Source organism: Colletotrichum godetiae, assembly GCF_030913485.1.
Source record: "Colletotrichum godetiae strain CBS 193.32 chromosome Unknown BDP55scaffold_3, whole genome shotgun sequence".
NCBI lineage: Eukaryota > Fungi > Ascomycota > Sordariomycetes > Glomerellales > Glomerellaceae > Colletotrichum > Colletotrichum godetiae.
In genome coordinates this window covers 727,280-753,242 of record NW_026851251.1, presented here as the reverse complement: position 1 = coordinate 753,242, position 25,963 = coordinate 727,280, and the positions used below count along the sequence as shown (strand labels likewise).

Here is a 25,963-nt window from a genome sequence, read left to right as displayed (position 1 = left end):
AGGTATGCAGTGACTCTGGGGCCTGTAGGTATGTACCTTACGCACCCTGGTATCTCCCACTTGGGCACGAACAAGTACCCCGCAGTGAAGCGGAAGCTCCAGCCATCCCACCAACCTGTAGCGATTAGATAAGGCAGACTGACCCCTTCCGGACTTGCCCACTCGCCTGGGCTGCTTCAATTCTGTTGCCTTGTGTCCCGTCACTTGACATTCCTTATTTGAAGTGGCATCTATCCCATTTGACTCGGGCCTCGTGGCATTTCCCTCTTTCAAATCGCAACAGAAAAGCCACCAAAATGCCTCCTCAACCATCAGTCGTCGTGAGTCGCGCATCCTTGACATGCCCCGCTGACACTTATGACGACATGGCTTTGCTAACCGTGGCCTTCTTGCTCCAATAGACGAAGCTCAAGGTCCAGCTCAAGCTGGCCATTGCACGGCTGCGCATGGTACAACAGCGCGATGACTCCATGGGAAAGACACAACGACGCGCGATGGCGCAGCTCCTCGAGGTGGGCAAAATCGACTCTGCGCGCATCCGCGTCGAGAACATCATCCGATCCGACATCACGACCGAGCTGCACGAGATACTAGAGCTGTACTGCGAACTGCTAATCGCACGCGCGGGGCTACTCGAGGGGTCAGTCTGTGATCCGGGGCTGGAGGAGGCGGTGAAGAGTATCATCTACGCCGCGCCGAAGACGGAGATCAAGGAGCTGCAGGTAGTGCGAACGCTATTGGCGGAGAAGTACGGCAAGGAGTTTGTTCTTGCGGCGATGGACAACTCAGATGGCAAGGTGTCGGATAAGGTTGTCAAGAAGCTGAGCGTCACGCCGCCGCGGGAAGAACTCGTACAAGGGTACTTGGAGGAAATTGCCAAGGCGTACAACGTGGACTGGCCGAAGCGACCTCTGGCTGACGAGCCGCCGGACCTGCTGGACGATGACGACGACGATAACCCAAGTGGAGGGATTGGAGTGAGAATACCAGAGGGTCCGTTGGGAAATAGCTCCAAAGTGGCCAAGGAACAGGAGGAGCTGAGCAAGGCGACACCGCCTAGGACGATTGGAGGTCCCAGCAGCCCTTTGACTGTCACACCGCCAAGGATGACAACAGACAACGTCCACCCGAAAGTTACGCTCAACTCGCTGGAGCTGAAGCCTAACAAGAAGATGGACGCGGCGGCGCAGAAGAAACCAGCCGGAAAGGGTCCAGGAGGCAACGTACCTGACATTACGGAGCTGGAGAGGAGATTTCAAGCTTTGAAGCGATGAGCCTGATGTGTCTAGGCAAGGGGTAATTTGATACGAGGATATCTGGAAGGTATTTGAGGGCTTATGTGCTTTTGTTAAAGGTCTAGGCATGGCGCGGAATGAATTCATATTGCAGGCGTTCTGCATCGACATGATCTCGTTCTCTCAATAGTATGGGGTTTGCAACATTTACCCCGGGACATTCAATTAGTTTAAGTGCAGGTCCTGCCATCACCGTCCCTGAGGCACATCCAATAAGTGGGTAACGCGAGTCTGCGTTACCGATTTCTTGTGATGATACATGAGGTAGGTAATCAAGGATTGGAGATTATGCCCCGAAGAAGAGCTTATAGTATCCCATCTACTTGGAGGGGTTCACGTAGGAAGGGTAGGAGCGTGCCACTACCTTGGCCGGGCCAGAAACAAATTCAAAGGAAGGAGGTCTTAACTGTACCTAATGAGTCCATCAAATTGGAGAAGGCTCGATCGGTGTCTTTGAAGGCCTTCCTCATTAAGCATATGTGCCTTGCCTAGGTACTAGGTAGCCTCCATCCTTTTTCCCTGTTGTACCGGGGCCTGCTCCGAACGAGCTTTCCGTTCACAACAAATACTAGCTGCAGTCATCGATCACCAAGCGGTCCACTAAATTCACAATATCCTCAACGCATCACATAGTTGCATCTCAGAGCAAAGCGGCTACCGGATGAGCTCTTTTCCCCAACTATTCTGAAGACCTTTCCCCTATTCTCGTCACGTTTTTTTGCTTCTCCGTTCAGATTCCGTTCAAATTCCGCTCCTTTCACGGCGGGTCTTCCTGTGTGCTGCTCCCCGGCTTGGCCTTTCTCACGTCCAGCCAGTTAATAGCCCCGGAAGGAGCGAGGGGGTTCCAAGTACGAGCAAGAAATTTCACGGCAGTTTCACCTCCGAAAGGCCAGTACCTCACCTGCTCTCTGACACTTCCACAGCGAACAAAGATGACGGACTCGAAGCTCCTTATCCTTGAGATGCACCCTCGAGAGTTCTACAGCCTGGACCAAAGAGATATCGAGTGGGAGTTGACTCACCGATACTCAAAGGATATTAAAGACAAGAGGCCTCTTGAACTTTACACCAAGTGGCTTGCAAAGCAGATTCCTTTTCTGGGTCTGACGGGTCACACAGCCTCTTCCAGGGTCATTCGAGATGCTTGCGACTACCTAAGCACTAGGAAGTACGAAAAGCATCTCGTGCTCAACGTATTTAATCAGCACAAGGAAGACTACCTCAGAGACCGACCTAAAGATACCCGGACCTTCAACTTTGCCAGACGAGAGATCGAGATTAACTACAAGTTACGCAGTGTCCACCGCAAGGTGAAGAACTCATCCGCCCCAAAGGAGGCAGCCTCGGCAACGTGCTTACCAGGTTTGTCCCAACCTGCTAGGCTTTCCAACCAAGCAAACGAGCCGATCTCGGGGACTCGGAATTCGGGAAACGTACACCCTGATCCTGAAGATTCCCATCTCAGTCGTCGACAGAAGCTCCTTGCCAAATTGGACAAGCTCAAGTCCGGAACACCACCTCCCGAGACTTCGTCTTCAAACGAGCAGAAACCTCGTGCTGGCTACGTATGCAGACTCTGCGGAATACCAGGTACCTGAGAACGAAGTCGAGAGGAAAGTCGTCGGAAAACTAACGAGAACCTTGCCAACACAGGTCACTTCATTCATCACTGTACCTCGAACTCCTCAAATAAACCTTTCGTCCCAAAGAACTACGTCTGCCGCACCTGTGGAGAGCATAGAGATCACCTTGTCCAGGATTGTCCTTGGACGCAAACTACCACTTCCACTGATTCACTCAGACAACGGCCTCAAAACCCGCCGATATCGAGCGAAGACTCAAGACAGATCTCATCGAGACAACACAGTCACTCCAGATCTACCAGCAAAAGTTCGAGTGTCAATGGCCCCTACATGAATGAGGAGCGAGCCCGACTTTTGCAAACCAGGCCTAGCAGAGACCAAGACGAATCACCCGACTTTCAAGAGTCTGCTGTAGGCCCTTCCCGGTCTGGAAGCAACTCTAAACCAGTCGGACATCGCTCTCGTTCCGGATCTAGTCGCCCTATCGACTCGCACCTTGAGGATGATAGTTACCGTCCAGAAAGACTCAGCCAACGCGTCGACACATACCGCCCCAACGACCCTCGCCAATCTATCGACACGTACCGTCCTGATACCTCCCGCCGCCTTGACGATAGATGCCGCCCTAGTGAGAACCGTCATCTCCATTTTGCCTATCGCCCTAAGGAATCGGAGAGGATCGGTCGTTCGGATCTCAAGAAATCCGTAGAGCCGACTCCAGCTAGGAACGTGGGCGAAAAAGAGGCGAAGCTGTCATCCCGCCTGAAAAAACGGCGCACTGACGACGGTAGACTCTCTCCCTGGGACGATATTGAAAGACCGGCGAAGAGACAGCGACCGGCGCAGAGACAGCAGCACGAAGACTCTTTTGCTGGCGGCCTGCCCTGGGACGACGTCGAGATGTCTCCCAAAGAGAATCAGCAAGTTGCTCCCGTGGATCAAATTACGCAAGACCTTGAACCCGAAAAGAAAGACTCGGGCGTCAACATTAGGGCGAAGCAAGCTGGCGCATCCGAGGATATTCCCATGGAGACAGGCGGAGCTGTGGACTCGGCCGAGGCTATGGAGCGCAAGAAAGTGACCGATTCACAGTGGAAGCAAGCTGGCATTGAGGCGGAGGACCTCCTTGCGGTGTTGGAAAGAGATCTCTTCTTCCAAGCGAAGCCAGATGTTGTTGAGGCCATGGGCGGCACTCAGCCGAACGGGGGAAGTATGATCGTGACGTCTTCTTCCCCGTCGCCTGTGACTTCCTACCGGAGCATCATACCCGACAGTTTCGGTTGGGATGATTACGACAATGGCAACGAGGGTAACGACGATGTTTACATGGAGGATGCCCCTGAGGGAATGGACCAAGCTCCAAGCAGCCCCATTGAGGTGGACCATGGCTCATTCCACACGAAGGAGGCAATTGTCCCCTTGAAAACCCCGAAGCCTCTTCAGAGAGTCCCTCTATACGATCCTGCCGTCTTGGCTCTGTTCCGAGGCAGAGAGCACGAGAACGTTCACCTCAACATTGCTCGCCGACGCACCGCTGTTGAGATGTATGAGGCTGAGGAGAAGGAGGGGGAGGAGCCCCTACCACTCCGAAGATGAGCGAGTAGCCTTACATTCGAAGGTTATCCAGCTGCTTTCAACTCGGTCCGATCTGGCAATCACCGGCCAGATACTTCAAACTTGAACCCCGGCACTGAATGGCCTGCCTACAATATTCTTACACATTTCCCGTCGACTTTGGAGCTGCGGATCTGTCGTTGACCAAGAGACATTGGCCCACGATTGGCTGCCGGCTCTTACACCTCTTCATTATTCAGGAGATTAGCTCATTTTCTCCGAGCTCGGCTGTCGGCATTTGCTTCTTCTCTTCTTTCATACGCGTCTGGATTGCGTTTCGTAGGTAGCTCGGGCGTGAATTTGCCTCTCAAGCCTCGCCCGAGTAACACTTGCTTGGGACTGGGAATCGGAGGACTTATCTTTGGCCTTTTGGGTGGTTCCGTGGTATTTTGCATTGGGCAGTCGGATGGGTGTGTAGCCTGGCTGCATTTGCCGATGGGGACGTCTTTCTCACGTCCCGAAGATGTATCAAGGATGCTTCTGAGCATCTAGCCGCATCATCTCCTCGGATTTTTGCCCAGCAAGTTTCTTCAAGGACGGCTGGGTTGAGATTACAGGGAGAAGATGATGCACCGTTTTCTTAATTCCAGTAGGGGAGGTTATCCCTGAAATTGCTTTACATAGCATTAGTTCCCACGAAATCAAAAGTTTGTCAAATGACGTTGCAGCCAGTCGCGTGCGTATTGCTCTTGGCAAAACTCCAGACTCCAGCCCACCCATACGCCCGTGTATGACAGTGCAGAAGTCTGCCAGTCTCCAAACGTGATCAACCCTCAGGTCGAAGAAGCGCGACCCCTCCAGTCTTCTACAACACCGGACCATGCCGGGAAGACAGTTTACTCATTCCAATTTATCCAAGTGTTCTAACCTCGTCAAGACAACCTGCTTGCTCGTCTCCTCGATCTCGCCGGCCAAGAAGACCTCGTCGAGGATGGCGTAGACCTTGTAAAAGTTGAAGACGAGGTCGAGCTCGCAGACGTTGCCGAAGAAGGCGTCGAGGACCTCGACGAAGAAGTGAATGGCCTCGAGGAAGGCGAGCTCGTTGTCGTTTGTGTCGACGCAGGCGCAGAAGAAGAGGCCTGCGTAGCGGCGGTAGACGATCTTGTTGTTGCGGAACTCGACGAAGTTGGATTGGTATTTCTGGTCTCGGGGCGCGACGAGGCGGTGGACCTGTTTACGGGGAGTGATGTTGTTAGAGTATGTCCATTTTGAGGATGCGACGTGTTATTGGGATGGGAGCGTTCGTACCTCGCCCTTCATCTTGATCTTCTCATCGTCGCTGTAGGGTGCATACCACTTCGCGAGACGGGTCTTGCCCCTGGATGGCGCCGGGGTATATGTCAGCGGGAGCTCTTTTCTCTACACGTTCTGCATCGGAGGCGACTGGACATACTGGCGATTCTGAATCAGGATAAATGAGAGCATTTTGGCAGCGTCGGCGATATTCGCATGTCGGACTCTTGTCAATGACTCCAGGTCCCCGCGCACGCATGTGTGCTTCAGGTTTCGAGATGTGAAGTCGGCGGCCACGGAGCTTCGGTGCTGGTACGTACCGGGGGACGGGTGCTGACAGCTTCGCATTCCATTCCTGCAGTGTTCCTCTTCCCCTGAACGGCCCCGAGTGGGGACTGAGGCGTCAAAAATGGAAAGGTGTGGCACAGGCACGAAAGGGTGGTTCATCTGGAGACTGGGAGTGAGGCTCAGGACATTGAGGCCCCTGAGGCCAAAGATACGTACCGCGGCTGCCTCCCTCCAGGTACCGCGCACCCTTGTGGGTGCTGGAAGAGCAGCTACCTATAAAACCCCCTCGACCCCACGCCCTTTTTCAGCTCCTTTTTCTGCTTTTTTCTTCTTCATCTGAGTGCAAGGGCTTTACGCGTATCAGTGAGGATTCGTCCGAGATCGTGTTTTTGCTAGTTGAAAACTATAACTATGACCACTCCTAGTTGGCTTCGGTTGGCTAGGGAATTTTTGAAACCCTCATTCTTCTCGATTGGAGATTTGTTTTGCTTTCATTGCTTGCGGCCCCTTGTTTGGGTCGTGGTGAAGAAGGTCTTTCTTTTTTCTGTGATGCTGGACTATTGACTACCTATCGCGGACGCAGACGTGGACGCTTGTACGTTTGTTGTTGGGGAGATTGCTGGGTGCCTAGTGATGATGTCGATGCCTGGTTGTGTTTTGAGAAAATATATCGTCAAATTCGTCTTCAACGGCCCCCATGGACTCGCTACATTCCCATCCATGAGGTAGATAGATTTCAACATGATGATTTTGCCTGTCGAGACGGCAGCCATCTCCATCTCCATTGACATGCCCTTCTTGTAGTCCATGCTCCCTGTCGGGTCAGAGTGATTGCCTACCTGGACATCGATGCTCTCCTCCATCCTTTTCGCCTGCGTGGTTGATGGTGTTGATATTGATCTTGGCCTGCCGCCCCACCTCGGTCAAGACACCATGATTGACGTGAAGACAAGAGAACGCTATCTGACATTAGCGATACCAGCCCCAGTAGACGGGAACTTCGCGCGGTGACTTAACACAAGTCCACATCATTCACTGTTTGCGTAGAATTAGACCATCAATTCCAGGATTCCACACCTTGCCCGACCGGTCAAATCCACGAGTGCGTCTTGAGCAGACCACACCGAAAACAATCAAATCAGCATGCGAGGCTAAGATGCGAATAGGGTATCATTTCTTCCTTTTCCATGAATCGGTAAGCTCCAGCATCTATATAGAAACCATGCTTTTCCCCAAAAGCGCTTTCAGGCTCGCCACTTGAGACAGTCCTGCAATGATTGCTTCGCTCAACCCTTCACCCACCCAGGCACATGATCCAAGTCCAGGTCCTCCTCGTACTGCCTCTCCCGAATAGCCGTCCACGGCGTCGGCCACCCAGCCAACACGGGGCTCCTCTTCGTGGCGCCCATGACGGCGAACCTCCCCTGCGAATGCGCAATGAAGCCGTGCATGAAACCGAGCTGGATCAGCACCGATACGTTCATCTCCACGTCGTCCATCTCGACTGGGGAGTTGCCCCAGACCAGTCCCTCATTGGGGCGCAGCTTCTTGGGTCCGCCGGGCGGCGGGACGAGCGTCGAAGCCGCGTCGTGGCTTACTGCTCTGAGGAAGGCGGGGGATGCTGTAGACGGTGCGAAGGAGGAGGGCGATTTAGAGGGGATGTAGCCTTCGAGTCGGCGCTGGAGGTACTGAGATGTCGCGTGGAGATCTGCGAGGTCCATTGTTGCGGCGCGGCGATTTGTGTTGGAGGGGTTGGCGTCGTCTTGGCCCGGGGCGTAGGTGAGGAGGAACGTCCTGCGGGAGAGGGAGCGCCAGAGAAGAGGTCGGAGGCGGTGGGTGAGGACGAGGAGGAGGCCCTTGTCGAAGAGGTACTTTTCATGCTGGGCTAGCGTGTGCTGGAAGAGGACAAAGTCGCCCTTTCGGATCGCTTGGATCAGTGGTTGGTAGACGGGGACGAGGGCTGATGCCTCTGGGCGAGAGAGCAGGAGCTGAGAGGGCAGACGGCCGAGCAAGAAGTTGCAGGGGACGAGATAGCTGAGGACCAGGGCGCGATGGGATGTGAGGGGCGGCGGTATCTGAAGGTACGCTTCTTCAAGGCAGAGCGCCGCGCGGAGGAAGTGGCAGTTTGCGAGGTTGAAGCGGCCTAGGTAGTAGAGGAAGTTGACGCGCTGTGACGCGGGGTAGAACGATAGTGGTGGCGAGTTTGTGGAGATGTTTGTGAATATTTGTTTCGCTAGATGCGTTCTCCGGCACTGGGCGTCCATCAGTCAACACGTTCAAGGCGTACGCAAACTAGGGCACAAGGAATGGAGACAGAAGACGTACAGCAAAGAGAAGCTTTAGCACTAGGTTGGCAAACATGTAAACGCCAACCTTCTTGCCTTCCGGCTTGCTGTACCGCGCGCTGGAGCGGTCCGTTAGGCAGGTGGTAAAGATCTTTTGGATGATCTCCGCCGAAGATTCGGCAATCGACTTGCGGTCGTCGGCGTCGACGTTGCGGATGTTGCGCGTGAGGTCAGGACGTTTTGACAACATCATTGTCAGACGCGAGAGAGACTCGCAGAGTGACATTGCCGTCTTAAGGAGCATGCCTCCATAGGTAGGGTGGGCAAAAGCGGTACTGCAGGAGCTATATGGGTGTTAGCCAACTGCTGCTTCCATTTTGAAAGGCACGTGTGAGGGCCACGAGGTCCGCGCCAGTAGAGGTGATGATGGATTCTCGTCGGTAGCTCACTTCACCAGCCCGCTGAGCAGCGTATGCGCGCCCAAAAGGTCGTCATAATCGACGTCGCGCCAGAATACCATGTAGTCCTTCATGAAAGTCACAAAGCCCGGCCATGGCGAGCCCTGGCCCTCGGGCACGTCGTCCTCTTCGGGGAGGCATTTCTCAATCGTGCTCTCAAGGGCTGTGCTGCTTGTTCCGTTGGCGCCATGCCGTGATGAGCGAAACTGCGTCCTCAGCTCATTCGCGAGGGCGTGATATTGCTTGTTTGCGTTGGGCTCAACGAGGAGCCAGTTCCGGAGCTCGTCAATGTTCTGAGCACGGACGAATGTGCGGATCTGGCTGAGGAATTGGATTATTAGGGACATCGTTGGCACGAGGTTTGAGGTGCCGAAGTTGAAGCTTCATGTGGGGAGGGGGGCGAGGCCGCGAATCGTGAAAATCGAGGCGAGGAGATCTTGCGGGTTGTGATGAAGGTGGAAGTCCAAGGTGTGTGTGAGAGCTCGAGCTCAGACGAGGTGAGGTGAGTTGAGGTGGATTCTTCGGTGTACGGGGAACAAGGGTACGTGCTCGGTGAGACGTTCGCGCTGGGCCAATGCGGATCCTTAAATGGGGCTGGTCGGTCGTCACTTTTCCTAGCTTCAACATATTACTTTGTCAAGGGTTACATTTACTGATGATCTGCGTCAAGTGTTCTACATGGGATATTGTATTCCAATAGCATCCAAACATAATATGCTTTTCACAATTTTACGCCTTCTCATACAACGCGCCTCGAATCCGTTATGATCACCACAATCTGAGCGGGAAATAGCTCCCAAGTCACGCATGAAGCTAAGCACCTCATGCATGCCGCTTCCCCTTTCCACCCGGCCTAGACGCTGCCGGGAAGCCTACCCGCGACGACGAATACATGGCCAATCACACGGACTCGATGCGCTGCACAACGATTGCCGTGGCCGCGCCGCCTCCGTTGCAGATGGCCGCAACACCATATTCGCCGGGCTTCAGCTGGTGCAGCAGAGTGACGATAATTCGTGATCCGGAGCTACCCAGAGCGTGGCCGAGGGAGATTGCTCCACCGAGAGGGTTGACTCGGGCACCCTCCAATCCGAGGATCTACGCCATGGCTGTTAGTCGCTATCGATCAACTGTAGACGCTTCACGTACCTTTTCGTTCGCCTTAATAACAGCGGCAAAAGCTTCGTTGAACTCCCACACGGCGACTTGGTCCTTGGTGATACCTGCCCTCTTAAGCGCAATGGGCACCGCCTTAGCTGGAGCGATGGGGAAGTCGATAGGATCAACCGCGGCGTCGGCCGAGCCGCAGATCTTTGCCAACACTCGAGAACCGGAACCGTATTTTTGCGCAATCTCCTTGCTGCCCAAAACAAGCGCACTGGCACCGTCGTTCAGCGTGGAGGAGTTGGCAGCGGTGACAGTGCCGGTGCCGTCGCGCACGAAGGCCGGCTTCAGAGTAGGTACCCTGTCGAACTTGACGTCGAGGTATCCCTCATCAGACTCGATAACTGTGTCGCCCTTCCTTCCGGGTACGGTGACGGGAGCGATTTCCTCGGCAAAGGCGTTGGCTTTCCACGCAGCCTGGGCGCGCTTATAAGACTCGATAGCGTACTCGTCTTGCATCTCGCGAGAAATCTCATACTTCTTAGCCGTGTTCTCGGCGCAGTTGCCCATGTGGAATTGGTCGTAGACATCGGTCAAGCCGTCTTTGATCAGGCCGTCCTCCATCTTCACATGCCCGAACGGGGGCAAGCTAGAAGCGCGAGGCACATAGTACGGCACCCTCGTCATGTTCTCCATGCCACCAGCAATCTGCGCATCCGAGAGACCGAGCTGGATATTTTGTGCAGCAAAAACGACAGCTTTCATGCCGGATGCGCAGACCTTGTTAATGGTGATCGCTTCCACACTAGACGGGAGACCGGCAAAGATCGAGGCCTGGCGAGCCGGCGCCTGCCCAACTGATCCTTGTAGGACATTGCCCATGTATACGTCGGTGATCTTGTCGACGGGAACTTTGGACTTTTCGAGAGCGGACTTGATGGCGACGGCGCCCAGCTTCGGCGCAGTTACGCTCGTGTATGAGCCATTGAACTGGTGGCCGTGTTAGTTATGGGGGCTTCGTAGAAGCTTACTGAGTTGTCATTACCTTCGCTGTCGGTGTTCTTGAGGCACTGAGAATGTATGCGTCCCGAATCTCTTGCCGAAGCGCAGCTCGCGTGGAGAACTGGCGGGAAGCCGCTTGCCTAGCGAATTGGCTAGGAAGCCTCGATGACTGCCTCATAAACATGGTGGTATATGTTAACAATTGATATCCGGGGTTTCGCAGCAGAAATGCACAAAGTGATAGCGACTTGAGACGATCTTGCAGAAGGAAAAGGGAACAAGAAAAAAGATAGGATGGTGGCTTGACAGTTTACTTCAGAGGGATGAAGCGAGCATGTGGAAGGCGCGGGATGACAATACCCCAGGTTCTGCGGTCTTCCTCGGCTTAAGAGAGGGGGGTGTCTGAGAGGTACGAGGGCGGGGCCGAGCTTCCAAGTGAGGAGTGAGGTCACTTCCCCCAGGTCTTTGGAGGAACCGATCCCCCACCCCGGACCGTGGGAGTAGCCCCAATTCCGCTCGGAAAGCTCGTCGGGCCAAAGGGGTGGAACCGGTTCCGGCTGTCTCTGCAACGATGTCACTCTTGCCTGCATTCTGGATGACATTTATCCCCGGAATTTCGCAGCATAAGTATGGATGATCGCCGTTATTGCGATGCTGCGGCGCAAATATAACAGTTGAACGAGTCCAACTCCAAACTAAAATGCTGCCCGCCCATGTGGAAGAAAAGCTACACCTCGCTAGTTACATGCGAGTTGATGCAAGTAAGTATCTTTCAATACCTTGGACTGTTCTTAGGGTAAGGTACATGCGACTGTCAGCAACATGAAAATGTAGCAGGCAGTACACCAAAACCCTCCAAGTGTCTGTCAGAAGCAATCAATAAATGCTCCAACCTGAGGCCTCAGACGGCGTCATGAAGAGAGGCTTGAGTCGTGACTGCCGCAGGCGTTTGTGTTGGAGACCCTTTGGCCTTGAGTGCCATTTTGTTATCGGGTGATTCGCGCTTGGTATCGCCTATCGTGATTGGACCAAAATGTGAGACCCACCCATTGGCCCAAGCGGAAGGCGGTGGTGAAGGTGAGTGCTTCCCGCGCCATTCTTTCGGACTGTTGTCTGTGATCCGTCCGGCCATTCTACAACTTTCTCCATCACACATCGTCAGCGACGAAGATCCTCAGAATTTTCAGCTTGCTGATACCCAGCGAGTCCATCTGCAACGATCACTTACACTTTGAATCAACTCTCTGGTTCTCTTCCGTCCCTCATCGACGGCCGTTGCGATCCTCCGACCCCTCAGTCTTGGTAATCAGTTACCGACCGCCACCATGTCTACCGCCGCCCGCCGTCGCTTGATGCGCGACTTCAAGGTTAGCTACAATCCTCGATATGCCGTTATTATGTGTACGATCTTAACGCAATGAGCAGCGTATGCAGACTGATCCTCCCGCCGGCGTTTCTGCCTCGCCTGTCCCCGATAACGTCATGACCTGGTATGCTTGGCCAAACTCCGAACCTGCCGGACGTGCCAATGGCGACTGACAAGGCATTCTCTAGGAACGCCGTGATTATTGGCCCCGCCGATACCCCATTCGAAGACGGTACTTTCAGACTCGTTATGCAGTTCGAGGAGCAATACCCCAACAAGCCCCCCGCGGTCAAGTTCATCAGCCAGATGTTCCACCCGAATGTCTACGCCACAGGAGAGCTTTGCTTGGATATCCTACAGAATCGCTGGAGTCCCACGTATGACGTCGCGGCAGTGTTGACGAGCATTCAGAGGTGAGAGCTGTCCTATTCGGTGGATCCCGGATGCCACTCTATGAGCGACGGAGCTGTTTGTTGGCTAACTTGCATCATTAGTTTGCTCAACGACCCAAACACGGGCTCCCCAGCGAACGTTGAAGCGTCGAACCTCTATAAGGACAACCGGAAGGAGTATACGAAGCGGGTTCGTGAGACGGTTGAGAAGAGCTGGGACGACTAAATCGTCACGATCATCACGACGACGCATACATACGACTGTTATGAACGAGAATGTCCGCGCCTTACTTCAGCAGGGTATGGCTCGTGTAGGAATAAGCTGCTGGGCTGCGAGGGGATGCTAGAGGGCCGTACGAGGGGCAGATTGACATGAGCTACACCCAGGGCTAACCAGACACATGTCTTGATTTGCTTCGCATTAAGCAACTGGGGTACCCGATGAGGTGGGAGTGGGGGGATTTGGCGTTTCGGCTCGTGCTGTCCTCTCTAAGTGGCTTTTGGGGCGACCCCATGTTGCGATAGGCGTTTCGTGGACGTGCTTTGCTTTTCCTATCCGTTGAGTCACCCGTTGTCGGTGACGTTAGGTTCGTCTTCATCTGGCTTTACAGGGGAGTTCGTGGGAAGTGCATTTGGGACCTCATAAGTAGCGAAATACCAAATCTGTTGAACAACATGCGGCCCGTAGTTGTTTATTATGAATTCATTGGCGAAAGCGGAGCAGTCCACCATGATAAGACTCGCCCCAAAGGCCATTCCCAAAAACCCAGTCCACTTGGTCAGCCGTGCAAAGTGCAAACTCTCGTCAGCAATCTCTGTCGCGTGCTCGGCCGGGTGTTCCTCTAATTAGTGTGTAATGCACCGGGCCATCTATTGTACCAACATGCCTACCCGTGATGGTCAGTGTGCTGTATCCGTCCATTCCAGCAGAGGAACAGGGGACTTTGCCCTTCTGGGACGGGGAGACCCCTCGGCTGTGCTTTGGGAAGGACGACGAGGTGGGGATGAAACGACCAGCGTGAAGTGACCATGGCAGGATGTGATTGGTCTGTTTTTCTTGTCTCCATTCCCTCTGCGAAGTACTGGAGGCCGGCGACCGGGAGGATGGGGCATGAAGAGTATCTTAGCCTTAGGTAGTGACTTGTGACTCTGGGAACTGAAGGAACTGTGGGAAGGTACCCGTGGACCTTACGTTCCCCCTCCGCACCTGCATTCTGTGCTTTGTCTTGCTACAATCAAATAATTCTACGCGATTTCTAGCGCGTCCCGTCATTTACATCTCAACCCCCCAAAAGCCCCCCCCCCAAACGCCGTTTTCCAAACAGTACAACCACACATCTCCCTCCTCTCTCGCTTTCTGACCGACTGCCTTTCTGGCTGCTACTGCCGCTGGTTTGTGCTGTCGCTGTTCGTTTCTCCTTGCATCATCGCCCTGCAACACCTGCGATATGTCATTCTAGCAGCTTTTCCACATCCGCACACCGTCATTTCATCCCACCCGCCTTGTTTGTGTGTGTCCTTTCAACACAAACCCCCCCGTTGCCGAGCTGCGGCCGCCGAGTGCCTCGCAACCACACCCCCCTATCCTGCAGCATCTTGTCCCGATCGCAACCCCACGACATTGGCTTCGACCTCGCTTGGTCTGAAATACCGTCACCATGTCTGGCGCAAACAACAGTATCAAGGTCGTGGCCCGATTCCGTCCACAGAACAAAGTGGAACTGGCGTCGGGCGGCCAGCCCATCGTCTCCTTCAGCAGCGAGGAAACATGTACTCTCGACGTAAGTGCTTCCCCTACTTGGTGCTTGATGTTGCGCATGCGGGCACCTAGCTGACTCATATGCTTCTAGTCCAAGGAGGCCCAGGGCTCCTTCACCTTCGACCGTGTCTTCGACATGGAATGTAAGCAGTCCGATATTTTCGACTTTTCCATCCGATCGACTGTCGACGATATCCTCAACGGTTACAATGGAACCGTCTTCGCCTACGGCCAGACGGGAGCCGGAAAATCCTATACCATGATGGGTTCCAGCATCGACGACGAGGAAGGCCGAGGCATTATCCCCCGTATCATCGAACAGATCTTCGCCAGTATCATGTCTAGTCCCAGCACTATCGAGTACACGGTTCGAGTCAGTTATATGGAAATCTACATGGAGAGGATTCGCGATTTGCTTGCGCCCCAAAACGACAACCTTCCCGTTCATGAAGAAAAGAATCGCGGTGTCTACGTCAAGGGTCTTCTCGAGGTCTACGTCTCCAGCGTTCAGGAGGTGTACGAGGTTATGAGAAGAGGCGGAAACGCCCGAGCTGTTGCTGCAACCAACATGAACCAGGAATCTTCCCGTTCGCATTCCATCTTCGTCGTCACCATTACCCAAAAGAATGTCGAGACCGGATCGGCAAAGAGTGGCCAGCTTTTCCTGGTCGATTTGGCCGGTAGCGAAAAGGTTGGAAAGACAGGCGCCAGTGGTCAGACGCTGGAGGAAGCAAAGAAGATCAACAAGAGTTTGAGTGCTCTCGGGATGGTCATCAACGCCTTGACCGACGGCAGATCCTCCCACGTCCCCTATCGTGATTCCAAGTTGACCCGTATCCTTCAAGAATCTCTGGGAGGTAACAGTCGGACAACCCTCATCATTAATTGCTCTCCCAGTAGTTACAACGACGCTGAAACCCTCGGCACCCTCCGATTCGGTACTCGTGCAAAGGCGATCAAGAACAAGGCCAAGATCAACGCCGAGCTAAGTCCCTCCGAACTTAAAGCCTTGCTCGGCAAGGCCAGAGGTCAAATCTCGACCTTCGAAACCTATCTCTCAAATTTGGAAGGCGAAGTTCAGCTCTGGCGTGCCGGAGAGGCCGTTCCCAAGGACAGATGGGTGGCCCCCTTATCTGCAGATGGTGTAGCCGGGACCAAGGCCGAAGCAAAGGCGCCTCGCCCTTCAACACCATCCCGCCTGTTGCCCGATAGCAGATCCGAGACCCCAGCCATTTCAGAGCGATCAGGAACACCAAGCTTACCCCTTGACAAAGATGAACGCGACGAGTTCCTGCGCCGAGAGAACGAGCTACAGGATCAAATTGCCGAGAAGGAGTCTCAGTACAACGCGGCAGAAAAGTCTCTTCGGGAGACCAAGGAGGAGCTTGCCTACCTCAAGGAACACGATGCAAAGACTGGGAAGGAAAATGAGAAGCTGAACGGGGAGGTGAACGAGGTCAAGATGCAAATTGAGCGACTTACCTTTGAGGGCAAGGAGGCGCAGATCACCATGGATGCGCTCAAGGAGCAAAATGCCGAGTTGACTGCGGAGCTGGACGAGGTCAAGCAGCAGCTTCTCGACGTGAAGATGAGCGCCAAGGAAACAAGCGCCGTGCTCGATGAGAAGGAAAAGAAGAAGGCTGAGAAGATGGCCCAGATGATGGCTGGCTTCGACCTTGGCGCCGATGTGTTCAGCGACAACGAGAAGGCCATCTCAGAGGCTATCTCCCAACTGGAGGCCCTTCACGAAGTCAGCTCCACTGGTGAGGTTGTTAACCCTGATGAGCTTCAGGCTCTCAAGTCGCGCTTCGTCGAGATCCAAGGAATCGTAAGACAAGCCGAGCTATCCGTCTACAGCGCCTCCTCGAGCGAAGCCGATGCCCGCCGTAGAGCCGAGCTCGAAGACCGCCTCTCGGCTCTCCAGCAGGAGTATGAGGAGCTTCTGACTCGCAACCTCGGAGAGAACGATGTCGAGGAGATTAAGGCTCGCCTGGAGAGTGCCTACTCTAACAAGCAGACCACATCCATGGAGCTTGTGGATGAGCTGAAGGCTGAGATTGCCCAGAAGGCCGCTGAGAACTCAAAGATGAAGACCCTTATCGAGGATCTCCAACAGAGAGTCAAGGCTGGTACCGCCGCACCCATGGCGAACGGCAAGTCGATTCAGCAGCAGATTGCCGAGTTCGATATCATGAAGAAGAGCCTCATGCGCGATCTTCAGAACCGTTGCGAGCGTGTGGTTGAGCTCGAAATCTCGCTTGACGAGACTAGAGAGCAATATAACAATGTGCTTCGGTCATCCAACAACAGGGCCCAACAGAAGAAGATGGCCTTCCTGGAGAGGAACCTTGAGCAGCTTACTCAGGTTCAGCGCCAGCTCGTCGAGCAGAACTCGGCGCTCAAGAAGGAGGTGGCCATTGCTGAGCGTAAACTCATTGCTCGTAACGAGCGCATTCAGAGCCTGGAGAGCCTGCTACAGGATAGCCAGGAGAAGATGGCTTCTGCGAACCACAAGTACGACCCCCCTCGCGACCCATGTTTCTGCCTGCCCCTCAATCTCTCAATCCCATTGTTCTCCTCTGTTTTGTGCCGTGCCAATGCTAACGATTTGTGCTCTGCAGGTTTGAGGTTCAACTTGCTGCTGTCAAGGAGAGATTGGAGGCTGCCAAGGCTGGCAGCACTCGCGGCCTGAACTCTCCCTCACTGGGTGGCTTCAGCTTCTCTGGCGCTGGCAGCCGCATCGCCAAGCCTCTCCGCGGTGGCGGTGCTGATAACCAGGGACCCTCCATCCCCGTTATCAACAGCATTCAGCAGAACGAGGGCAGTGCTGGCAAGAGAAGCAGCTGGTTCTTCTCCCAGAAGTCCTAAGTTGCGCGCCACGTGCCTTGTTTTACCCTTGATCCTCTGGGGCCCCTTATGTCGGGATACCGTCCAGGGAGATACGCCCTCATCCTATGGATAGACACACGACAAAGTACAAGTTAGATCACAGCTTGGTGCGGACTAGACCGCTATACCCCCTGCTGTGTTAACCCTGGCAGCGGCACTACTCTCTTGCTCTTTACAGAGGCCTTTCTTTTACCTTTTTTCTTGGTCAGTATACTGGATGAGAAGAAGATAATGATGAACCTGGCAAAGATCCACATGCAAGCTCGAGCACAAATTAGGCAAAGGAGAGGTTTTTCCCACTCCTTTAATGTTGAATTCTTCCTTCTTCCTCCTTTTCTTTTGTTTGGGCAGGGTTCTGCATTGCTCTTGGATTCTGGCTTGTCAAGCACGTTTCTGGGCGGTCTTTTGTCTTGTTTTTTTGTCCTGGTCAAAGGAAAGATTTGGGTGGCAGTGAATTGTGTAGAGGATGGTGTGGAGGAGAGAAGGGTTGAAGGGAATGAAGAGATCCATATCATGCGTGTGCGGGTGGGTGGACGACAAACACAAGACGGCCACAAACACACAGGATGGATGAGAAGAACGGCTTAGCTGACGAGGCAACTCTTTGCCTCTTTTTGCTGCCGCTACTGCATTGTCTGGGGAGTTGGTATTGTTCACGAAAGGACCTCACTACTTATGAAACCCAAGACACTTGACGGTTTAATGACACTAGAAAGAAAGACTTTGCTGTTCACGTTCCTATGATACTGGTGATGGCCATGGTGATTTAAGTGATTCCAATATTCAATTCTTTCATTCTTTGTTTAATATGGGGTATGGAGTAATGATAATAAGACATGAAGCAGATACTACTATCCAGCTAGAGACGGTTTGGAGCATGGTAATGCTACTTCAAGTACGGCCTAGAAGTCTTATCTGCTTTCCTCCCATTAACGGATCTTTGCGAGCTGTTAGGGGATAGCCGATTGTAATTGCAATAGCCTGAGAGTTGAGACGTGGCGTTTGTAGATGTCAGATGCGAACCAAATATTTATTTGGCGAGCTTGCTGAAGACAATGATCTCGGGAATGACAACGGCAGCCATGAGCGCGAAAGTGGCAAAGGAGACGGCAAAGATCTTGACGTAGAGAATGACCAGGCGCTTCCAGGCGTTGCGGGAGAACCCGCTCCAGGCGTCGTCCATGGTAGCATAGCCCTTGCCTCCGACGACGCGGGGCTCGACCTTGCCCTCGAAGGAGCGGTCAAAGGGGATGATGGTATTGGCCTCCTCGGGGATGAGGGAGGCCTGGACGCGGACGAGGACGACGTGGGCGGGGATGACGATGATGATCTGGAAGGCGATGCTGATGAGGGTGATGACGATGCTCTTCCAGGCGTCGGAGCTCTGGGGTTGGGAGACGACCGAATTGGGCTTGCCGAACTCGAAGTTGGGGAGGTCGAGGCCGAGGGCCCAGCCGACGGCGATGGGGACCCAGATGGCGACCTGCTGGGTGAGCCAGTAGGCGGCGACAGGCTTCGCGGTGGCGTCAAAGGTGCGCTTGAAGGGCGGGAGGCGCTTCCAGAAGTGCTCGGGGCTCGGAGGGGTGATGACGATGTGGACCCAGACGGTGGAGAGCTGGACGAGGGCGAGGGCCGAGAGGAGGGTCGCGAGGGAGGCGAGGATGTTGGGGAGGAAGGAGGAAAAGATGCCATAGAGGAAGTTTGTGGCGAGGGCCTGGACGAGGTAGACGCCGATGCCGCGGAAGTTTGCGCGCCAGCCGCCGTAGGTGGTCAGCAGGCGGTTGATGGAGCGGATGGAGGAGGTGACGGTGGTGGGTCGGCCTCCGGTCATCTTGTTCTGGGGGATGGGGCCGTCGGGGCGAACCTCGGGGCCGGCGGAGGGGATGGCGCCTTCATCTTCGGCGAGGTTGACGGGGTCGTAGGCGGGCGGGTTCTCGTCCTCGACGATGGCGAAGATGGGGTAGACCTGGTGGAGAGTGTAGGTCGTCTAGAAGGGGCGCGTGTTAGTGGGAAAGAGTTCATGATACGCATGAAGAAGAGCCTGATTGAAGGTGGCTCGAAGGGGAGGAGACAAGGCTTACCCAGAGGATGACGGGAAGGAAGACGATGAAGTCGGCGAGGAAGACCCAAAAGGTCCAGCCGGGAAGCTCGGGTTCGCGAGGAGACTCTTCGACGGCCCTCTTATAGACGGCGTCGGCGAAGTGCTGCAGCCGCGTGTACATGTTTGCGGTTTATTTGGTTCCCAAAGATCAAATTTACGATGATGATGTTGAGGAGAATATGAGATTGTTGCGGTTTGGAGGTTCTTTTAAATGAATGGTAAGGAAAGAATCGTTAGGGAATGGAGGGGTGTCAGACGTCAAAAGGGAAACGAACTCTAGGCGGCGATTCACTTGAACATGTCACTGGTCACTGCGCAGCTCCTGCGTCGGGGGGGGTCAATCTACGGAGTACTTTGACGTGACGCGTGAGACGCAGCAAGGAAGAAAGTACCTTGCAGAGGACGCTACTGCTGTCCGTACCTATGCCGGGATCTGGGGAGGCATGGGAAGGCACGAAGGATAGGTCTTACCTTAGCGGCAGCTTTTCGCCAGGCAGCAGGCAGGCACAGCCACTCTCTGTTGCTGCCCCCCCCCCCCCCTTCGACCCACTAGATCCTTCCATGTTGAACATATCGCCTCCCCAGTAGCCAACGGGATGGGCGGTAACGTGGAACGGAGCCATGGCGATGCGCCGCGCCATACGACTTCTTACTCTCGGACAAGCGAGGAACAAGCGACGAGTGACGAAGAGCGAAGACCCTACGAAAGGGATTCCGAATTGAAGCCAAGGCTGATTGAATGGCTATCAACTCATGAAATATCCACCTTGGCTTTGAGCAGTGCCGCTAGGCAGGGCTGTTGGGCTGCTGCGCTACTTGATTTCCGTGCCGCTGGCATGCATGCTTGCTTACCTGCGATGTCTACAACTTCACGCTGGCTCCCACTTTTACACTTAGGTTGCTTCTTCCAATCCATTCGCTGAGATCAGGTATGTGTAGGTTCCCGGCCAGAGTCGACTTTTTAATGAGGCTGTCGACTTTGGAAATATACCACGCTTTGCATCGCCTTATTTCGTGACGGCTCTGTTCGCCATTTGGTCTTTGGGAGAGGAGGTGCATGAAACTTCGCATCTGCCTTTTCCTTTGTGTAGCGCCAACTTTTACGGCCCCCGGTGTCTGTCTATGCATAACCAACATCAGATTTGTTCATCGGTTTCGAAAAAGTCTCTATGCCATCCGGGATATCGGATGATCCCCCAAATCGTTTCCAAGGCCGTAAAAAGGAGCAGCGCATGTTCCTGAAGCTTATTCGATCATGAGGCGCTCGACCCCGACATATCCGAAAGGATTCGGACATTTGCTTTGGGGGTCCTCTGATGGTGACGCTGGCCCTCGTTGGCAGTGTCTTTATTCATTAGGTACTTCTACAGCCAATTGATCAGACGTTGAGCCACGCACGCTCGGTGTTTGTTGGACTTTTTGGTCTCCATGCTCCACGAAGACTACATTGTAATTCGAGTACAATCATCCAGAGCCGAGCTTTGAACTTCTGGTCTGCGAGTCTACGTGCAGGACTTCCTCGAATTGTACCAACAGATCATGTATGTCAGCATTATCATGCCCGTAGATATGGTTGTCACTGCCATTGTCTAGATATTGTAGACAAATTGTATGTACCAATGACTGGTAATGTATTAGCGTTCAGCATTTAAGGTCAGACTTCACAGTCTTCGCCTGCCAGTAGTCAGTCTTGTGCATACCCTTGAGTCTCAACACATTCCCCTTGACCATGTTACCCAGATGAGCAATTGTTTGGTGGCCTTGGTCAATGGGAAGATGGACTAAGTACGGACTGAGCTGCCACCGACCTCTTTGGCTTAGTGACAAGACATTCTGAGGGGCATTAGGCCGCGATACTAGAATTGCCTTCTGCAAAGGAAACACAATAGCGACATGACTACATCAGTTTGAGCTGTATAACTCACTACAGTGATCCGAGGACATTTTTAGTACTATCCGTGTGAACTCACAGATGAGAAAAGATTAATTCCGGACCAGGCGATTGTGAATCCCAGAGGTCTAAGCTCTTATAGCGTCAGCCGCATATTTTACATCGTTTATACTCCTTAGTCGTCGCAGGCAGCGCTCCTATAATAACCATCTCTTTTCCCTTTGATGGTATCGAAGTTCCAACTTCTAACCTACCATACGAGAACCAAGGTACTTCCCAGAGTTTATTCAAAGGTGTGAGGGAGTAGCGGCTCCGACTATTCTACTAGGGGAAATCGGGACCAAAAACGTAGGTAAACTTCATGGCCAGGGATGTCAACTAAACCCAACTCACCAGAATCGAGGCTTCAGTATATGACATAGCTCGGAGGCACCTAGATATCGTTCGAATACCAGCAATAGAGGGAAGAGAACGATGTTGCAGGAGTTCCTGGCGCTGGTTCCTGAGTGGACGACGGAGCCGGCTCCGGACCGTTGGAGGCGTCTAGGCACGGGCCACACCCTATTCCACTGATGGACACTCAGCGTTGCACTACGATGCCCCACCTAGCAGTTTCTCTCCTACGTCACCCGTACCTACCTACTCACCAACGCTGCTCCCGGAACATCTTCAACCTCACGCCCGCCCGCGCAACAACATTTCTCATGTCCGGGAATCCAATACCAAACCTACTTTCCCTTCGCGGAGCGAGAGGTGGCCGGTTCGGGCGCGGGCGCGGAAGAGGTCCTGGCGGTGGCCCATCGTCCTCGGGCCCGACTCATGATCAGACGATTCAGGGAACCGACGATGACGCTGCTGGCTCACGTTTGAGTGCCGTCAACGTGGGATATCTCGCCGACCCCTACGCACACTTCTTTGTCGATAACACCAGTGGCCCTCCTCCGAGGAGACTCCCAATCATTAATCGAGGTCCGTGTCTCTGGTCTGCTTCCGCCAAACATGGAGGCTGACCTCTATTTCAGGCACTTACGCAAGGACCGTTGCTCTCGACAACCTCATTGACAGCTTCTTGGTCGAGACTGACAATGCGAAACCTGGTTCAAATGAGAGACAAATCATCTCATTAGGCGCCGGCACCGACACACGCCCGTTTCGTCTCTTTCCTCGGGCAAACAGGCCTCAGCTGATCTACCATGAGATAGACTTCTCAATCACAGTTCGCAAGAAAGCACGTATAGTACAGGCAGCCCCTCCATTGCGAAACATCCTTGGAGTCCCCTCGGTTGAGGAAGACGGGTCATGGAGCTGTCAGCCATCCTCGTCAGACAAGTACCATTGTCATGCACGGGATCTCCGAGAAATGGTGCAGGACGGCGCAACACCTCTTACGGGCATCAGAACAGATATCCCTACTCTGATAATCTCGGAATGTTGCCTCTGTTACCTAGAGACATCTACAACGAAGGAAGTCGTATCTTTGTTTGAGAAAGAGATTCCTCATCTTGCCATTGTGGTTTACGAGCCAATCAGGCCTGACGACCCTTTCGGCAAGATGATGACTTCCAACCTTGCGGCAAGAAGAATACGCATGCCTACTTTGGAGAATTACAAGCTGCCGCAGGATCAGACGCAGCGTCTCCGCGATGCAGGCTTCGAGCACGCCAAAGCGCTGACCGTGGAACGGATTTGGGAAAGCTGGGTGCCAAGTGCTGAAAAGGAGAGAGTGGATCGTTTAGAGGGCCTCGACGAGGTGGAGGAGTGGAAGCTGTTGGCTGACCACTACGTTATCGCATGGGGATGGAGAGGCGCCGGATTTACGATGGGCAATGCCGACGGGGAGTTGTGAGTGACTCAGGCAAGCCGCAAGACAGCTGTGCCGCTTCGCTTAAGCAGACGGGAGACATTATTAATCGAGATGTGTCTCAGACCGGTGAACCAACGCTGAAGTGTTAGTTACCCCCTTCTGACAAACAAATGTTTCCCCCCATTCGTCACCAACTCAATTGAGGCTCTGCTTGGCTTCGCGGACTTAGGGTCAAATAGCTCTTATTTGAAGCCGCCATGGGCATGGGCATTACGTGTGTGGCCGTTGGAAAACTCCCCAAGGTTTGTCTATTTCTGAGGTAATCACTTCCATTATTATTAGTAGTAGTACTCGAGCAGCCAAGCTGCAGTTGGCCGCTGGAAGAGCAGAACTCGCCTACTTTGACCTGACTGTCTCGGCCAACACCTTCCCAGCCCGGCGTCTTTTCCGTTCCCACGTCGGTTGGAAGTCGGCCCACGACTTCCGACTTCCTGATTGTCGTTGGTTGGTGACTTTGTGTGCGTTCTTGCACCAACCAATTCTTCCCTTTTCCCTATCAGGACTCCAAACCCACTCTTCTCTAGCAAACGATGCAAGTGAGCCAACCTCGCCCGAGGTGCTTTTTCCTCGTCCAACACGTCTCTGTCTCCTGTCGACGCAAGCCCACCCACGATGTCTCTGATTATCCTTCTTCATCCTCGTCGACTGCTTCTTCTGCGACTGCAATACCAGCCGAGCGACTGAAGCGACAATGACCGCCAGAATATTGGACATCCTTCCGGCGGAGACCCTCATCAGCATCGCGGGGCATCTCGACGGCATTGCTGGACCGGATTTGTCCTCCTTTTCCCTCACCAACAAAGCATTCCATGGCGCCGCCGCTGGCTTCTTGTTCCGCGACATCCACATCCTCGTCAAACATCCTCGAAAGCTACAGCGCGATGTTGATTCCTGGCTCGCAGTCCTGGGACGCACAAACTCCGCCAGGCATGTCAGGCGCGTTAGGATGACCTTCCATGACAAGACGCTCCCTCACAGCGATCTCTACTCGCCTGACCGACAGATGGTAGTGCCGATGACACATAAATGGGCGTACTACAGCAAGCACAAGTCACCCGAGAACCGACGCCTCCGCGATGCCTTTGTCGATCCCGAAGCGTGGACCCCCATGATTAGACTGCTCGAAGCCCTGCCCGGACTGACCAATATGGTCATTGAACATGAAAGCAGCTTTTCGCCTCTTCTCCTCGAAACCATTCGCACGCATCACCCAACTTGTCGGCTAGAACTCAGAGGTTTCGATTTCCATTGTAGCGAAGGCGCTGCCATCGATGTCCATGACGTTGCCCTCCTTCTTGCGCCCCAACTACATGGCATCTCGATCAAAGAGTATTTCCAGGTGTCCACTGAACACACAAACGAATCCGCCATTCTGCGTCTCATTGGAGGCCTATCACCGAGCCTCAAGACAGTAGAGCTGGAACCAGTTTTTGGAGGCAGGCATAGGCGAAAATTCGGCGCGGATTTCGAGAGTGAGCTGCAAGCGTTGATCGCGCAAACAGCCAATCACAGTCTCATACCTGGGAAGGATCTGTTGAAGATTTCAAAGTCACCAGAACTGGGCACACTGCGGTCTCTGACACTACAGAGAACCAACCCGGATAGGCTTAGGGCATGGTCCAAGGCGACGGACTTCGCGACACTGCGTCATTTGAGATTGACCGCAACTCCTGGAGAGTTACCATGGCTTACTATGCATGCCAGATTCCATCAACTCGAAAGTCTGGAGTTGAACTATAATGAAGTTCTTGCGGGCCCCGGAACTGCATGGGAGGACGGAAGAGCACCTGGAAATGTGGCTGTTGAGTTTCTGGCCATCATGCCAACCTTAACATCCCTCTCACTCGAGGGCCGGATACCTTCACTAGCCATACAGTTTGCGCTGTCTAAATTCGGAGGATTGCTGCGCAAACTAAGCATTCGTCCTTCATACGGCTCTCATTCCAGCCAGGATCCCCCCAGAGTCACATTACAGGACTTATGCGTGCTGTCTAAGACATGCATCAGGGTGCAGGATCTAACACTCACGCTCACTGTGCCTACGTTCCAGACGAGCTCACCAGAGATGACAGGGGCGTGTGAGTCTCTCGGGCGGATGCAGAGCCTCCGAAATCTCTACCTAACACTTCGACACGAGACACTTGAAGTGCGGGCTGGGGATGGCGGGTGTAGAAGAAGAGCTCGTGCATATCAGAGAATAGTCGAAGACCCGATAATGGCAGACGTGGCGGGGCTGACACCTGCAGAAGTTGCCAAGTCGGTATGGGATACAATTTGTGGACAAGGCTGCCGCTTGGAGTTACTACAGATCGACACGATAGGTGACTGGAGTGGCACACGCAAGTCTGACCGTGTTCATCAGATACGCAGAGTTGGAGCCATGGGTGAGGGGGTGGTGGAGACCACCCTGTTCCGAGAGAACAAGAAACTGTATTGGAGAGATTTGGATTTTCTCGGAAATAAGGTACCATGACAGTCTTTGGGTACTATCGTTAGCTTCATTGGACGCAGTGCCCATCTGAGACTCTAGAAGAAAGCACGCGGGCGACGTTTGTATGGGAAATCGGGGTTGTGTATAAGGAAGCACTTTGAGCGGGTTGAAGCATTCCCTGTCGGGAATCAGACAAGACGGTGAGTGTTTTTTGATTCATTCCAGGAGATATTCGCCACATTCAACATTCAATATATGAATGATGTGTAACTAGCATCGAGAGATTTTGTCAATTCATAAAATCCAAGTCATTTTACCGCTAAGTTGCTCCCCTACGATGACATTGACTCTATCAAAAGCGGCCCTTCAATGGGACGTCGCTATCGAGACTTCTGCAATGCAAATAAA

At 53.6% G+C, this 25,963-nt stretch overlaps 10 protein-coding genes across 10 annotated transcripts; 6 read left to right on the top strand and 4 right to left on the bottom strand.

Moving 5' to 3' along the window:
- The first annotated feature begins 126 nt into the window (after window positions 1-126).
- On the top strand, window positions 127-1,707 carry BDP55DRAFT_645057 (regulator of Vps4 activity in the MVB pathway-domain-containing protein). The gene is made up of 2 exons (XM_060573618.1): window positions 127-320; window positions 402-1,707. The coding sequence occupies exons 1-2, from the start codon at window positions 297-299 to the stop codon at window positions 1,272-1,274; spliced, it is 897 nt and encodes a 298-aa protein (XP_060435602.1). The 5' UTR covers window positions 127-296; the 3' UTR covers window positions 1,275-1,707.
- Window positions 1,708-2,227: 520 nt separating this feature from the next.
- On the top strand, window positions 2,228-4,474 carry BDP55DRAFT_723482 (uncharacterized protein; the record flags this gene model as incomplete). Its single annotated transcript, XM_060578753.1, has 3 exons — window positions 2,228-2,860; window positions 3,097-3,185; window positions 3,253-4,474. 3 exons carry the CDS (start codon window positions 2,228-2,230, stop codon window positions 4,472-4,474), a joined length of 1,944 nt encoding a protein of 647 aa, XP_060435601.1.
- Window positions 4,475-5,332: 858 nt separating this feature from the next.
- BDP55DRAFT_723481 (adaptor protein complex AP-2 small subunit) lies at window positions 5,333-5,917 on the bottom strand (the record flags this gene model as incomplete). The annotated part of the gene is made up of 3 exons (XM_060578752.1): window positions 5,333-5,662; window positions 5,741-5,810; window positions 5,886-5,917. 3 exons carry the CDS (start codon window positions 5,915-5,917, stop codon window positions 5,333-5,335), a joined length of 432 nt encoding a protein of 143 aa, XP_060435600.1.
- A 1,382-nt stretch (window positions 5,918-7,299) lies between these two features.
- BDP55DRAFT_541530 (PCI domain-containing protein) lies at window positions 7,300-9,103 on the bottom strand (the record flags this gene model as incomplete). The annotated part of the gene is made up of 3 exons (XM_060568225.1): window positions 7,300-8,265; window positions 8,339-8,642; window positions 8,748-9,103. 3 exons carry the CDS (start codon window positions 9,101-9,103, stop codon window positions 7,300-7,302), a joined length of 1,626 nt encoding a protein of 541 aa, XP_060435599.1.
- Window positions 9,104-9,355: 252 nt separating this feature from the next.
- Window positions 9,356-11,252, bottom strand: BDP55DRAFT_645049 (acetyl-CoA acetyltransferase). The gene is made up of 3 exons (XM_060573617.1): window positions 10,906-11,252; window positions 9,906-10,850; window positions 9,356-9,854 (listed from the first exon to the last, which is right to left on the bottom strand). Exons 1-3 carry the CDS (start codon window positions 11,044-11,046, stop codon window positions 9,657-9,659), a joined length of 1,284 nt encoding a protein of 427 aa, XP_060435598.1. The 5' UTR covers window positions 11,047-11,252; the 3' UTR covers window positions 9,356-9,656.
- A 574-nt stretch (window positions 11,253-11,826) lies between these two features.
- BDP55DRAFT_209008 (ubiquitin-conjugating enzyme E2 2) lies at window positions 11,827-13,342 on the top strand. The gene is made up of 4 exons (XM_060565982.1): window positions 11,827-12,229; window positions 12,288-12,352; window positions 12,417-12,641; window positions 12,723-13,342. Exons 1-4 carry the CDS (start codon window positions 12,188-12,190, stop codon window positions 12,844-12,846), a joined length of 456 nt encoding a protein of 151 aa, XP_060435597.1. The 5' UTR covers window positions 11,827-12,187; the 3' UTR covers window positions 12,847-13,342.
- Window positions 13,343-14,278: 936 nt separating this feature from the next.
- On the top strand, window positions 14,279-17,247 carry BDP55DRAFT_541464 (kinesin heavy chain; the record flags this gene model as incomplete). The annotated part of the gene is made up of 3 exons (XM_060568220.1): window positions 14,279-14,401; window positions 14,471-16,893; window positions 17,001-17,247. The coding sequence occupies 3 exons, from the start codon at window positions 14,279-14,281 to the stop codon at window positions 17,245-17,247; spliced, it is 2,793 nt and encodes a 930-aa protein (XP_060435596.1).
- Window positions 17,248-18,298: 1,051 nt separating this feature from the next.
- Window positions 18,299-19,490, bottom strand: BDP55DRAFT_626528 (ubiquitin carrier protein; the record flags this gene model as incomplete). Its single annotated transcript, XM_060571642.1, has 2 exons — window positions 18,299-19,234; window positions 19,350-19,490. The coding sequence occupies 2 exons, from the start codon at window positions 19,488-19,490 to the stop codon at window positions 18,299-18,301; spliced, it is 1,077 nt and encodes a 358-aa protein (XP_060435595.1).
- Window positions 19,491-21,964: 2,474 nt separating this feature from the next.
- Window positions 21,965-23,106, top strand: BDP55DRAFT_540966 (leucine carboxyl methyltransferase; the record flags this gene model as incomplete). Its single annotated transcript, XM_060568167.1, has 2 exons — window positions 21,965-22,229; window positions 22,283-23,106. 2 exons carry the CDS (start codon window positions 21,965-21,967, stop codon window positions 23,104-23,106), a joined length of 1,089 nt encoding a protein of 362 aa, XP_060435594.1.
- A 355-nt stretch (window positions 23,107-23,461) lies between these two features.
- Window positions 23,462-25,610, top strand: BDP55DRAFT_208950 (uncharacterized protein). Its single transcript, XM_060565981.1, has one exon. It carries the CDS (start codon window positions 23,816-23,818, stop codon window positions 25,595-25,597), a length of 1,782 nt encoding a protein of 593 aa, XP_060435593.1. The 5' UTR covers window positions 23,462-23,815; the 3' UTR covers window positions 25,598-25,610.
- Window positions 25,611-25,963: the final 353 nt, after the last annotated feature.